Below are 15,246 nucleotides of genomic sequence, written 5' to 3' on the forward strand. Positions count from 1 at the left end.
TTTAGCAGGATTATTGTACTAGGGGACTTTAACACTGATGTGCTACAGCAATCATCAAATAACCACCATTACAAGCACCTGTCCAATCTGTGTGAGGAGTTTCACCTCCGCAATGTCGTGACTTCACCAACGCGACTTGCCAAGATATGTCTGGATCTAATACTCGTTTATGCTGCCGCACCACATGTTAAGACAACTGTAGTATCTGTAGACGGCGTGATCGACCATGATCTCGTTCTGACTAACTTCTCCTACAAAGCCACGCAGCAAGCTAACTCCCGCCTCAAATTCGTGCGCAAACCGCTCCCACATGCAATTGACCCCGCTACACTCTGTGATGATATCGACAGCACTCTGGAGCCTCTCCCCAAGTCAGCTGATGTCAATGCACAAGTCACCCAGCTTTCACACTGTATTACTCGAGTTTTAGACAAACATTCACCGATCTGCCCCGTGGTCTCACCAGCTTTCAGTAAACCGAAGCCTCAGCCATGGGTGACACCTCAGTTGAAACACCTCCTCCAGCAACGAATCCACCTACATAGAAAAGTACGCACTCACCCGTCAGATCAACAGCTTCTGCAGAGGTATCGTGCAATACGGCGAGAAGGCACTCTCCTCAACAGGCAGCTGAAGTCACAGTATTACATCAGAGAGTTCAAAAATCGTCGCCATGACCCACGAGGCCAATGGGCCATTATCAATAGCTTGTCTGGTAGAACAGCAGTGAGGGCTGCCCCAGCAGCCACACTCGCCGATCTGACAACTACCTTCGCCGAGATCGTCCATGACCCTGCCAGACCAATCGAGCTGCCCCTACCCGTTGCAGACCCCAATAGCACTACTCTTTTGGAGTTTGATACCGTCAGCGTCGATACCATCTCCAAGTTGCTTGAATCTCTGGTATCCAACAAAGCCACCGGCTCCGATGATATTCCGTCCTGCATCCTGAAATCCTGCAGAGATTCAGTCTCGTATCCGTTAACTGTTATCGTCAACCAGTCTCTTCGCTCTGGCATCTTTCCTGCTGCCTACAAACATGCCCATGTCTGCCCTGTTTACAAATCTGGTGATAAGACCTCAGCCACCAACTACAGGCCAATCTCACTGTTGCCTATCGCGGCCAAGATCCTAGAGAAGGTTGTCCACAAGCAAGTCACTTCATATTTCACCCAGAATCCAGACCTGTCAGCCATACCAGCTGAACAATTTGCGTACTGCTCACACCATAGCTGTGAGGATGCCCTGACACTTTGCATAGACAGATGGAACAGAGCACTTGACAACGGTGACCAATGCGGAGTAGTCTTTGCGGATATGAGCAAGGCGTTTGACCGTGTGCAGCACACAGGTCTGCTGGGAGAGCTAGCCACCACTGGCTTAGGCGGCACTGTCCTCAAGTGGTTCTCAGACTATCTCACGAACCGCAGCCAGCAGGTTACTGTCAATGGTGAGAAGGGTGACACCAAACCCTGTACAAGAGGGGTCCCCCAGGGGTCTGTTCTTGGGCCTTTGCTTTTCTGCGTCTACATTCGCCGGGTACCCGATATATTTCACCAGAGTGTCGTGCAGCTGTACGCTGATGATATTGCGTTCTACGTATTCGGCTCTGATGTGGCTACAATTATGCTACGCTTGCAGGATAGTATGCGGTTGCTAGAGCAATACCTTGATGAGAAAGGCCTTCTGCTCAACCCCACTAAAACACAGTTCATGTTGATACGGCGTCCTGCCCTGCCTGCACTGAGCCCAGCCCTGTACCTGACCTGTAAAGGTATTGTCATTTCCCCTGTCTCTACTGTGAAATACCTCGGTATACTTATCGATGAGTATCTAACGTTCCGCCCACAAGTAGAAAAGGTGTGTTCAGTGGTCTTCGCTAAACTAGCCTGTTTTGCTCATGGCCGTCGCAATTTATCAGCTACAGCTCGGAGAACTTTCTTCTTGTCAATTATACAGTCTACTCTAGAATATGCAAGTAATGCGTATGTGCACTGTTTGAAAACTACCCTATATAACAGGCTTGTAACGGTCAGCCATATTGCGATGAAGAAGGCATTTGGTTTAGATAGAATGACCCCAACTGCATTAGTTTTACAACGGTGTCATCTGTATTCGTTTGAGCAACGAGTTAATTTGAAACTATACGTTTTGGTCTATCGCTGCTTGTCATCAATTACTAGCCCCCTCCTTCAGTCACTGTTTCTCCTGCGTTCAGTTGGCCCGCACACAAATGCTCGTACTCGTGGCCAGGATACAGCTGCCTTAGTATTACCTACTGTACATATTGGGTATGGACTGCGCTCAGTTTCTTTTCTGGCGGCAGGTCGGTGGAACACTCTTCCTCCAAACTGTCGTCAGGCACAATCTGCTGGTACTTTTGGTCACCTCACAAAGATTCACCTAGGGTTCCCTGTAACAAAGCCATGCCTGTTGGGACTCCCCTAGTCAAATAATAAATACTACTACTACTACTACTACTACTACTCTTGCTTTGCAGTTCCCCTTTCATTCTTTTTCTTTCTCCCCTCTAGCTCTATTACCGCCATGGCTGGCTATCGCCCACATCACCATTTCATTGGCTAGTGCCACGTGATTGTGAATAAATAAAAATAAATAATAAAAAATAATAACCGCGACCATGAAGAAAGCCTTGCGGATGTCCGCTTGCAGCGCGCTCTTATATTCACGGAACCTTAATAGCATACCTGCGAGACTCGGCAATAGCAACGGTCCAGGGTCAACCATGTCGTTCAACGACTTGCCATCTGGAGCCGTCGCCGAGGCATTGAACACCACTCTTAACTTCGTGGTTGCAGCGTGCTCGCGGAATACACCATGATGAGGTACATAGTACCCTGCATTGCTCTCACATGGCTCCAGCTCAATTGCTCCAAGCTCGCGGTACTTCCTGATCAGCACATCATCATATAGCGCACGCTTCCCATTCCTCTTCAGCTTTTCAAGAAGCCGCGTTGCGATGACTCTAGCTTGAGCATAGTTATCCGTTGGGCGACGCTCATTTCGCCACAAGAGACCCACTTGGTACCCGCTGCCCTGGCGACATAGCGGGAAAGATGGCAGGTGCTGATGCTGGTCTGGAGGTTCATCCAACTGCCATAGTTTGTCGATGTGGGCTGTGACACATGACACCGTCACCGGCTGACTGTTTCGACTTGGTGCAGACGCTGGACCAGATAATACACAACCTATCTCTGTGTTCCACACCGTCTCACCATTAACTTCCTTCTTGCTGTGCAGTACCGCGTTGATATAGTCTGCACTAATCAGCATGTGTATTTCGTCTGATGTCCCTTGTTGAGGCTTGTCACTCAGCTCTACCCCCCAACTGTGCCACTGCGCAATAGTCTGCGGACTTGCGCACGTCAGGTCCAGCTCTAGCGTTGGTTTCACGAACGCGCGTACCCGAATGCTGGCGGAGCTACCCTGGATCGTGATGGCGTACTTATCCATGCACTGTTGGGTTGGTTCCGCGCCGAACGGCTTCACCTCTACATTTTCAACCCCAACGTGTTCTGCATCGATTGCTGACACCAACGCTGCAGTCACGAATGACACCTCAGCACCCGAGTCCAGGAACACGCGAACCTTCGCGTTTCGAGTTCTTCCCTCAACTCGTGCCACTCCGGTCATCAGCCGCACACTTGGCGAGTGTAGGCAGCACGATCCAACATTCTTCTCCATTACTATCTCAGTCGGTTTCTCCCGGCTGTAACCTGCTCTATCCAACACATCATGTATTAGCAAGTGGTGTTTCCTCTGGCATTTCGTGCATCTCGAGCCTGACCGACATTCTCTGGCCATATGGCCATACTTAACTTAAGGCAGTTCCAGCAGAGTCTTTCTCACTGCAGAAAAACCTTTCTCCCTTCCTGTGGCAGCGACTTTAGCTGCTTCTCTCCATCTGCGACCGATATCGCCATGCACTGTGCCGACGCCGTGGGCCTTGCCTTGGATCGTTCTACTGGCTTCCTGGCAGTATCACCCTGTCGTCCGTGCGCGACCTGGTAAGACGCGCCGTGCTCCTGTACCTGGCGCAGAGACATCCCGTAGCACTGCCGTTCGACCAGATACGTCTTCATCTCAGGTCCGCATTGCTCCAAGATTACCTGCTTTGCTATTGCTTGCAGCACCGGGGCCATTTTACCTATATCGGCGCTATACTTGGTGTCGACCTCGCCATCTTCTGTCATAGCGAGTGTGGCCCACACCTCTACCTCTCGGCAAACACGGACAACGTATTGGTGAGACGACTCATCTGACCGCTGCTTGCCTGTCAGCAATGTCTTCCACGCTTTATCCGGAGTCTTTCCGAGCGAGGCAAGCAACTCTCGCTTTGCTTCCTCGTACTTATTGCACATCCAATACATATCCTCTCCGCTTTGCTACCCGCTAGCGCGATGCGCAGTCGCAGCAGCCATTCGCTTTCTTCGAACTCGTTCTTGGAACAGATGTCCTCAGACTGGTCAAGATAACGCTCCAATGGCTGCGTTCCATCATATGAGGAGATTTTCATCAACGGTTGACGCCCACCGCTGTGACTGGGAGCTTCCTCTGTACCTCCCATCGCGGCTTTACCATCACCCTCATACGCATTGGCGATGCGCTCGTTAACCTCCTTTAGTGTTTTGTCAAACTCGGTGCGGAGCGCCTCCTCTCGCCGTCTGGCACTGCGCTCCTCACGCTCCGCGTACTGTTGGAGCCTCTGCTCCACATGTACCTTCAACAACTCGCCTTCTAATCCTAACCGCTCTCCATTGTCGATAAAGCTGGCTTCCAAATTGTTCCATAGTTCCTCTGCCATGCTCGCTCCTATCCTGGCGTGGTCGGCAAATGTTGTGAACCCTCTAAGATTCTCTAAATTGTCAGGATCGTATGACCACACGGCACGAGGACATCTCTTTTCCTTTAAACAGTATATTTCACTTCATCGAATAATTAACAATGCACACTATTAACACCAGCTATTTATAGCATGCAAAACAGCGTACATGCAAAACATACGCATATCAAACGGGACATAACAGCGTATACAGCAAAACGCACACAGCGCATATAGCGTATGCCATGCAGCAACATCAGCGGTACGGCGGAGTCGAAATACAACATTGCAACGAATACAATGCCAAAAGCGCGAAAGCCTTTCCCACTTGAGAACTGGTGGTTTGCAACATAGCGTGAAAATGACAGCGTATATCAGAAAAGCATATGCATACAACATACAACTATAGCGAACACATCAAATCGCACATAGCACACGTAGCGTATGCCACGTCGTAAATATCAGGGGTACGGCGGAGTCGAGATACAACGGCATTGAAACGAACACAATGTCACAAGCGAGAAGGCATTTAACTCTTGAGGGCTTGTGGTTTCATAACATTCTCCCCACCAAAGAGCTTTTCACCGTCTGTTATGACCCTCTGGTTCTCTTAACCCTTTGAGGACGAAGGACGAATATATCCGTTTATATTTACTTGGTCCGTTTCATCGCAATTGTCGCTTATCTTCCACGCACCTTTTGACAGGTAAAACCCAGTCCGATCTGGATATCTAACTCACATTCGTTGGGGAGGTTGTGATGGCAAGATCAAAGGAGACCAAAAAGAAAAAAACCATCGCTACTAGCGCCAGTGGCATCGTGATTGGTACAATTTTGATGGGAAAGTGGGAATCTTTTCGCTGCAGTGAATGCACTGCAGTGAATGCACACATTCACTGCAGCGAAAAGCCTAGCGCTGCTCAAAGACCGGAACTGTAGCAGGGGAAATCGACATCCTGACCACGAGAGCGTGACAGTCACGGCCAGGCCAGCCAGCTCAGTCGCCACGTTTGAACTGCAATGACCCGGCATTCTTTGCAAGCCTTCAAACTGATGGCGAGACGGTGGCAAAAAAGACATTGTCCGACCTGGCAGCGGCAGTACAAGAGGCGTGGTCAGCGTATCCAGCAGAGCGTATGACAGCTGTCTGGAGAGGGATGTATGTCTGATTCAAAAACATTGTTGAACACACAGGACTGTAGTGACAGACGGGTCACGCTGCCCACGTTCCTCCAAGTGCCAAAGTGACAGCTACGATTGTTCCTTTCCCATCGCTGCCATGCGCCAAGCGGAGAAAGCAAGAGATACTCTACGCCAGCAGCTATACACACCAGCGAATGTCAGTTCAAGTGGCATCAGCTTGAGTGATACAGAGCCAGAGTCGGATAAACTAAAGCGTGAGTGCAAGAACGCGCTCCGTCGCTGTTTTCTTTTGTACATTTTTGTAACTTTGCTTCCTTCCTTTCCCGACTTGGTTCATCAGATTCCATCGCTGAATTTATTTCTTGTGGCGGACAGGAATCCTGTATGACGCTTCTTCACTATGCCTATTGGAAATTTTACAGAGCGGTAAAAAATCTCCTGTTCTTAGTTGCGATAGATAAGCGACAATTGCGATGAAACGGACCAAGTATATTTATTACAACATCTCAAGACTCGGTGGAAACAATTGCCAATGTGAAGAGAGTGGGTGATTGCCAACCACGGCGATAAATAAAAGTAAGGGGAGGGAAAAGAAAGAGTACCAAAATGAACAGCAACAACAACTCCGTAAAGAAAGATAATGTCAAATAAAAACAGTGAAAAACACAGAGACGCAATGGACATGTGGATAATGAGCTATTTATGTCGTAGTAAATAAGGAGCGGCACGGATCTTAAACAGGCGGAGTGAGGTCAGATCCTTAATTTCTCTGGGTAGAGTGAGCCAAACAGAATAAGCAATAAAGAGAGGGGAGCGCAAAAGAGTGGATGAGTTACACTTAGGGAGTAAGAGAACCAATTAAAACACATGAGATGAGGTGGGCACAACTCAAGCTTAATAGAATGGACAAGAGAAGCCAGGCGTGCACTGCATCCATGTGATAACGGGGTTGTGTGAGCGATTTTATAAAGGGCGGATGATGAGAGCATGTGGAGTTGACGGAGGAGAATTTTAAGGATTTTCTTGTGGTGTATTTCAAGCTTTGCAGCAGCGGAAGAGGATAATCCAACCCAAGACGTATTGGCATAATCAAATATTGGGCGAAGGTAGGCTAAATAAAAATGTAGCTTGCAAGAAAGTGGGAGGTAGGAGCAGTGGGGGGAGAGAATTCCTAAGGATTTACTTGATTTTTTACAGTTATATTCGATGTGAGGTACCCAAGAGAGTGCAGAGTCAATCACAATGCCAAGGTGTTTGTGAGAAGACACTATGTCAATTGGATCTGGAAAGTTGGCATGGATGAGGGTTGTGAACTCTGGCTGGGGCGGGAAGAGCATGATCTTTGTTTTTGATAGGCCAGTGAGGGAAGCTGATGAGGTGATAAGGGTCGTGTGGTCAGCAAACAGAGACGTTCCAGGGAAGACTGCAGGTAAATCGTTTACGTAAAAATAGTAGGGGACCAATAATTGATCCTTCAGGAACGCCTGACAATACTGGCTCTGCAGCCGAGGATATGCCAAGCACAGTTACGGTATCAAAATTAATGCCAAATGCCTCGATGCCAGACGGTATCAAATGCCTTGTTCAAGTCAAACAAGCAAATACCAGCAAGCGCTCTGTTATCCCTCTGCTGGCACACCTGCTGCACAATGCGGGTCAGTTGTAGGGAGGCGGAGTCGCCTTTACGAAACCCTGATTGTGCGGGACTCAGAAACGGCGAAACATGTCTGTATAAGTGATCATAAAAGATGTGTTTACATACTTTGGACACGCAGGGAAGAAGAGAGATAGGGCGGTAGTTTACAGGTTCGTGGCGGGAACCTTTCTTGTATACAGGTATGACTTTCGCTGTTTTCCATGAGCAAGGGAATATGCCCGTTGTAAATGACATGTTGAAAATATGACACAAAGGGAATGCTATGGATGGTGCCAGGGCCTTGAGGACGCTTTTGGGGATGCCGTCGGGACCAGATGCCTTGCACGTCGGAAGCTTCTTCAGATGACGCCGGACAGTGGCAGTTGTGGTGATGACGGACGTGAAACAAGCTGAGGGCTCCGAGGGGTAGAGAATAGGGGGAATAGAGAGCAACTGGTCATCTGGCCGAGTCACAGAAGCAACTGGGCGTTTAATGCGGTAGCTTTGGCCAAAGGGTTAGCCGCCTGCTGAGTCCCTGTGGTGAGTGACGGAATTTCCCGTGTACGTTTCGAATTTTTGCTTGTCTCACAAACTGGTGAAGCGATTCACGGTGTCTACCCTGCAAAGTAGTTTGCACTGAGCGGATATAAGCTCTGTACTTTGTCCGCGTCAGGGTTTTCACTATATTTCGCTGCTGTTGGTATACTTGTTTGTTTTGTTGTGTTCGGTGCTTCTTAAAAATGCTATAGAGATCATATTTCCACTTGATTGCTGTGCGGAGATGGGCATCAACCCAGAGTGGCTGACTGGGCCGTGGCCAGCGGTGTGAATACGGCTGCTTTCCGAACGGCCGGAGGTGCTTCTCAAGGGCACTGTTGAGAATGGAAGAAAAGTGCGAAAGCGCATCATTGACGTTGCTGGCACGCAGATGCCAGCTCCAGTCAATGTCAGCGAGCTCTGCATTCACACTATCCCAGACGGATAGATGGCACGGATTTAAAGTCATATTCCGGCTTTCTAGGAACATTCCTGAAGTGGTATTGGGGTGCAGCAGCGGGATGTCCGTTTGCAGCAGGTTCCTCTCGATAAACAGCATCAGTAGGCAGTAGGAAATGACTGAGGATCTATGCGTGGTCAGGTGCACCAAGAGGAGGAAGAGATGTAACAGAGAGTAGTAGATGAGGTTGATCCGTGAGCACAACGTCAATACACGATGTTGAGCCATGGGGGGTAAAGTGTGTGGGGAATGTCACCATTTGCTCAAGGCCAAAACAAGTGATGAGGTTGCAGAACTCCCTTCCAGCATGATTCGTGGTGTCTTTAGGAGACCAGTCAGAGTGGCGAGCATTCAAGTCTCCTTCAAGTACAATCGCAGAATTAGGGAGGCTAGTGTTGAACAGACAGTCCTCTAGGAGGTCACTAAATACCTGGACTTGGGAGATGCTGTCTCCAGGGGGTCTGTGAACAGAGCAGATGATGAGGGGGAGTGAGGGAAGGATCACTGGCCGCAATTCGAGCCAAACCGCCTCCAGCCCACAGCGCTCAAGGTCGAAGGGGCGCTTGATGGACATGAGCGACCTGTCAGTTCCAAGAGTAGCAACACCGCCATAGCCTCTTGCTGGAAGGTTATCAGAGCTGGTCGTAGGTGGGCGGTCCAGGCGGTATGACGTGTAGCCTGGAATTGAGACGTCTATGGCAGCTGTCAGCCACGTTTCACATAGGCAGATTATGTCTGGAGAATACTGCTCACAGACTTGACTAAGCTCAGCTAACTTATTTACTACGGAGCGGCAGTTAAGTGAGAGCACTGAGAAGGAAGAAGGTAATTGGGCAGGTTGATTAGTAGTTTTAGTAGTTTGTCGTCCAGAATCAGGAAGGAATGGTGGTGCTAGTGCAATATGACCAATATATATAGAAGAATATGTAACGCAATGAGGGGAAGGGTGTGATGAGCTTGCGTTTTGCTGGATTCCTATAGACGAGTAGATCCGTTTCTGAGAAAAATGCGATATCGATATACTTTTAAGTGCTTGAAGTCGCCCATATGTTGCTGAGACGAGTGCGATCTGACTCTTCGTCAAGGTGAGACATGTCGCAGTCGATCCACGTCGGTTCCGTGGAGAACCGGCCACATTTGAGTATACTCAGAGAATGCGCCGATCGAGAAATTATTTGGAATTTGAAACTAACTTGTTACTTTGTTGAGCACACTAGAAAACTGAAAAATGTAGCAAACCGCACATAGAGCCTGTAGCGTATACCACGTCGTAAACATCAGCAATACGGCGGAGTCGGGATACAACTGCAATGAAACGAACACAATGTCACGAGCGAGAAGGCCTTTCACTCTTGAGAACTTGTGGTTTCGCAACACCGTCGTACCACAACTGACAAGTCAAGCGATTCGAGGCTCACTACGCGTAACCTGGTGCTGCAGTGGTGGCCATGGTGCAATATCAGTGAACACCATTTCAGTCAACTCATGACGCTTATCGATGTGGACTTTGACAAACGACACGGTCACTGGTCCATTGCTTCGATCCGGGCCCGGCGCTGAACAAGATAACACACATCCGATCTCCGTGTTCCACACAGTCTCGCCGCTCATTTCTTCCTTGCTGAGCAGTATCGCCTTTCTCCTGTCCTCAGCTTCTCCTTGTTCTCTTTCTTGAACTTATACTTCTTGCGCTTCTACTTCTTGCGCTTCTACTTCTTGCGTCCTTCCGAGCGAGGCAAGCAAATCTCACTTTGCTTCCTGATAGATACAGCAGCCAATACAGTTCCTTTTCGTTCTTGACACAAATGTCCTCGAACAGGTCGAGATGACGCTCCAGTGGCTGACTTCCATCGTATGTCGGGACTTTCATTAAAGGCCTATTCTCACCGCTGTGACAGGGAGCCTCCGCTGTACCTCCCCCTCACACGTGCGGCGTCACCATCACCCTCATGCACCCTGGCGATGCGCTCGATCATCTTCTTGACGAGCTTTTCGTCAAACTCTATGCGGAGCGCACCCACTTGCCGTCTGGAACTGCGCTCTCGCACTGTCGGAGCCTCTTCTCCACGTATCCCATCAACCCATCGCCTTCAAATCCATATCGAATTCCGTTGGCGATAAAGCTGGCTTCCAAATGATGTAGTTCCTCTGCCATGCTCACTTCGATCGTGGTGTGGTCGCCAAATGTTGCGAACCCTTCTGGTACTCTAAAAGTCAGGAACGAACGACCACACAGCACGAGGACAACTATTAACTCTTGACAGTATATTTCACTTGATCGAATAATAAAAACAAACACTAAAACCACAGGGTAGTTATAGCGTGAAAATGACAGCGTATATCAGAAAAGCATATGCATAAAACATACAACTACAGCGCAAACAGAAAATCGCACATAGCGCACGTAGCGTATCCCACGTCGTAAACATCAGGGGTACGGCGGAGTCGAGATACAACTGCATTGAAACGAACACAATGTCACAAGCGAGAAGGCCTTTCACTCTGGAGAACTTGTGGTTTCATTACAAAAGAAAACATATGGAACTGTGGCAGTATTTCTTTGATTGGAAAGCTGAGGGAAAGACCTTTCAAGATGTGCATCATTTTCTGTGGTGCTATGCGAAATACTTGAGCGGCAAAGTTAGAAACACGTTTCTTTTAGCCTGTTGGAGCGTATTCCTGTCACTCGAGTTGAACCTTCAAACCTTTGAGTTGAACCTTGTTGTGAAAGTTTTGGCTTGCAGTCACGGTGACCAGGTGACTGGTGTACGCATGAGAACGTGACCGCTTATTCAACCATGTTCGATTGGGAATAAGGACCGAATTCTGCATCGCAGCCTTCTCGGACCAAAACCAGTGGGCCAATCGCAGTTATCCGTGCTTCTATAGGAACGAAATGGCGCTTTTAGATGCATATCCCAATCTAGTTGGGCACAATCACCCAGTTTCGGTAGAAGTGGCGAGTTTGATTTGGAATAAAGGAGGAAGGGGGTGTCTCAGCTTCCTCGGACCAAGACCATGGCATTCGACTCATCAACCCGAAAACTGCAACTGGTGAAAACAGGCTTTTGGGCTTAACTTCCCCCTTAAATTGGGCTGGAGGCCGAGATTTTCGCATCCGTGTGTATGCCACCACCTTTGTGGATAAAGGTGCAGATGTAGCTCCTAGGCATGGGAGGTGAGTAAATAAGACTCCCCCGAATGTAATTGTCGAATACCTCCCGTAAAATACCAGCCCAACATGCTGAATCAAGAGAGCTTGGAAGTTCAGGACCCTACGCTATGCGTTTTTGCCTTGATGACCTAGGCAAAAAAAGCAAAGTAAATTTTTCATTTCTCCTATTTATTATCAAGATAAAACCTGGGATTCGAACCCGCACCATCGCCCTGCATGCATCGTCCGATACACTTCGCATACAGTCATACTAATTCTTCCAAATTGATTCAAGTTAAGATCTTGCATTTGAAAGCCCTCTTTGAATATTGGGGCCAGCTGTTTGTGGCCAGCCGTCTTTGATGGTAAGGTACTTTACGGGACAGGTACGGTCGAGGGTAATACGACACCGCCTGCCACCTTGATAACCTAGGCAAAAAAGCATAGTAATTTTTCAATTCCCCTATTTTTTTGGCATAACCTGGGATTTGAACCCGCACAATCGCCCTACATGCAATACCCGATACACTTCGCATTCATACTAATTCTTCCAAGTTGCTTCACGTCATGATCTTGCATTTAAAGCCCAATTTGAATATTGTGGCCAGCTGTTTGTGGCCAGCTGTCTTTGATGGTACGGTACAGTACGGGACAAATACGGGATAGCGCCAGATGGAGATCCGTCTGCCACAAACAAACAAACAAGAGAGCTTGGAAGCTCAGGGCCTTACGCTATGCTTTGTTGCCTAGCTCATCATGCATGTTGTTAGAACTGATGGAAATGTTTTTTTTCCTTTGATTAGCTACATCATTGTATTGCAAACACGTTTCAACGAGTTACTGAAGTAACGTCTACTGCATAGCTACGGGACCGGCGTTGACTCTGCCGATCACGGGCGTTCTGAAGTCGACGGGATGTCTGTCCTGACGTTTCCTGGGACCTGCGCTGACTCCGCCGATCACGGGCGTTCTGGAGTCGACGGGATCTCTCTTCCTACGTTTCCTCTGACCGGCTCTGACTCGCCCCTTCAAGGAGACAACGGGATCTCTCTTCCAAAGTATGTTTTTGCTGACGCATCCTATCACCTATTCGGCAACTAACGTCCATTCTAATTGCATTTCTTCCTCGTTTCCCTATTTCTTTCCAGAAAGTATCCCTATACATCAGGGAGTCGTATACATAATAAGAAGAATATTGCGGGGAGCTGTTTGTGGCCAGCTGTGTTTGATGGTACGGTACGGTACGGGACAGATACGGGAGCCAGCAAATATTGTGGCCAGCTGTTTATGGCCAGCTGTGTTTGATGGTACGGTACGGGACAGATACGGGATAGCGCCAGGCGTAACACAAACAAACAAACAAACAAATACCAAATTAAAGCTGTGTGGACCCTGGCCAGCGCCAGACGTCACTGAAGTAACGTCTTCTGCATAGCTCCTGGAATAACACCAAATTAAAGCTGTGTGGACCCTGACTAGAGCCATATGTTACTGAAGTAACGTCTTCTTCATAGCTACGGGAATACAGCCAGGTTATACTCTCTATGGACTGCAGGCCTTACTTCTTTCACACTGCAGGAAGTGTACGGGTAAAGGCATTGCTGAACATATAAAGTTCGTCGCGATAGGCTAAAGACTCACTGAGCGGCGACAGGAAGAACACGGAAATCACGGCCGGGAGCGAGCGCCCATTATATCGCACTGCATAGACTAGCGAACAACCTATCGTAACTCCGTGAAACATAACCGCATCGCGGCAATCAACACATCGTCGGAAAGGTCTTGAGCGCATCTTTCCGCTGATATCAAGTTCTTTGCGATAGGATAAAGAATTTCTAAATGGTAACAGGATGAACACGGAAATTACGGCCCGGAGCGAACGCGAATTGTTTTGTTCATGACTTCGCAGTTTTTTGGAACGTGCTACGGGTTTTCCCTTTCACATTACGCATGCGTGATGCACATCAAATGACCCGCTTGGATCTCAGCTTTCCAGCGCAGTTCAAATCGTGAAAATTGCTTGAATTTGAGCAAGATGTCGAACAAGAACGTTGAATTGAGTTGTTGTGCAATTCCGAGGCACGGTGGAGTAGTTTGGAGAGGAGGTGGAAGTGGCCCCGGTGTTTCTGTGTCCCTTAGATCTACCATGACGGACTCGCTTGGTTCTGATTTTTTTCGTTCAGAGTTGTGCGCGCAAACTACATGTACACCAAGAGAGTCAGTGCGCTGGACAGCTGGCCGATTGGAGAAAAGGGGCCCGGCATGGAAGGGGTTAAAGTAGCCATGAGAAGCAAAATATTATTGCACCCTTACTGCTAATATCTACTCTTCCAAATAACGTTCATGATGCTTCTACAGTGGCCCACCATGGATTCTGGAATACAGTAATTAATTGTAAAGGAAAAAATGCCGTACCAGAACATGTCAACGTGCTCCAGGTTCCATCAGCAGTGCATGTGATGTTATCACTACCACTATGTCCAGTGTTGCACTGTACATATACACTGTCACCGTATGCATAGGATGCTGAAGGGTCAGACATGACCACTCCATTGTTGGTGTTCGGTGGGCCAGGGCATGGTCGAGCTGCACACCAAAACACCGAATCATGAAGGAGAATGTAGCGTTCCATATCACCTACAAGTACAGGTTGCTGTTGCTTGTGACTGGCCCCACCAACTCTAATGACAGCCTTCCTCCTGCGTCACAAAATTGAAAATGCACTGCTTATCTGCCCTTGTTGGCTGACACTCACCCTCTTTACATTGGCCAGTGTTCCAAATGTGCATTGGGGTGTTGCAAGAAATACAGAACATGCAGTGGAACTCACTCAGTATGTATCTAGATAAGACGTACACCTGCTTAGTACCGTCCCTTTCCCCGCATGCAAAGAGCAGTAAATGATAGTATCCGTTTACAAAGGGAGCTCATGACAGCCGTTAGCTCCCTGTAAACCTTAGAGGCTGATGCAGTGCCTAATGGTGGGGTGAGGGGATAAGTCTCACAACCACTGACATAAGTTCAGAGAAACTCCTTTTGCCGCTTCCATGTACCCTTTGTGCCTGGCCACAAGTTCCCAAATTACTGTTGGTAGCAGCCCGGCTGTAAAAAACGCTCCAAAGATGCAAATTGCATTCTATAGGCAACTTTACCAAGCATTATCCAAAACCTGATGAACGTTTTCCTTGGTGCCTGACTTAGCATGATCATGTCGATCCCAACTTGAGTTTTACAAAAGCAACCCCACCAACTTCCCTACAGCTATCAATGGGCCAGCACTAGTAACCCCTTGACAGTAAAGACATGCACAATATATGCAGTATTGGCAAAAAAGGAAAGAAAACACTAACCACTGGACAGGTATGCACTGAATCCAGCTAAATATGCAAACAGGATACTTTTTTTGCCAGCTAGCTGACGTCTGCGTACACCGCAGACACACCCACACACAACAGAACGATACAGATCACAGT

The 15,246-nt window shown here is 48.3% G+C and overlaps 1 protein-coding gene across 3 annotated transcripts in view; it reads right to left on the reverse strand.

The window, feature by feature from the left end:
* Positions 1-15,246, reverse strand: part of LOC135819830 (sushi, von Willebrand factor type A, EGF and pentraxin domain-containing protein 1-like) — a 109,399-nt gene that overhangs the window by 45,796 nt on the left and 48,357 nt on the right. For all 3 annotated transcript variants that reach the window (XM_065333111.1, XM_065333110.1, XM_065333112.1), the window contains one exon: positions 14,189-14,359. In XM_065333111.1, the coding sequence (XP_065189183.1) occupies positions 14,189-14,359 (171 nt within the window). The remainder of the gene's footprint in view (positions 1-14,188; positions 14,360-15,246) is intronic.

The sequence above is a fragment of the Sycon ciliatum genome, chromosome 6, assembly GCF_964019385.1.
Source record: "Sycon ciliatum chromosome 6, ocSycCili1.1, whole genome shotgun sequence".
Classification (NCBI taxonomy): domain Eukaryota; kingdom Metazoa; phylum Porifera; class Calcarea; order Leucosolenida; family Sycettidae; genus Sycon; species Sycon ciliatum.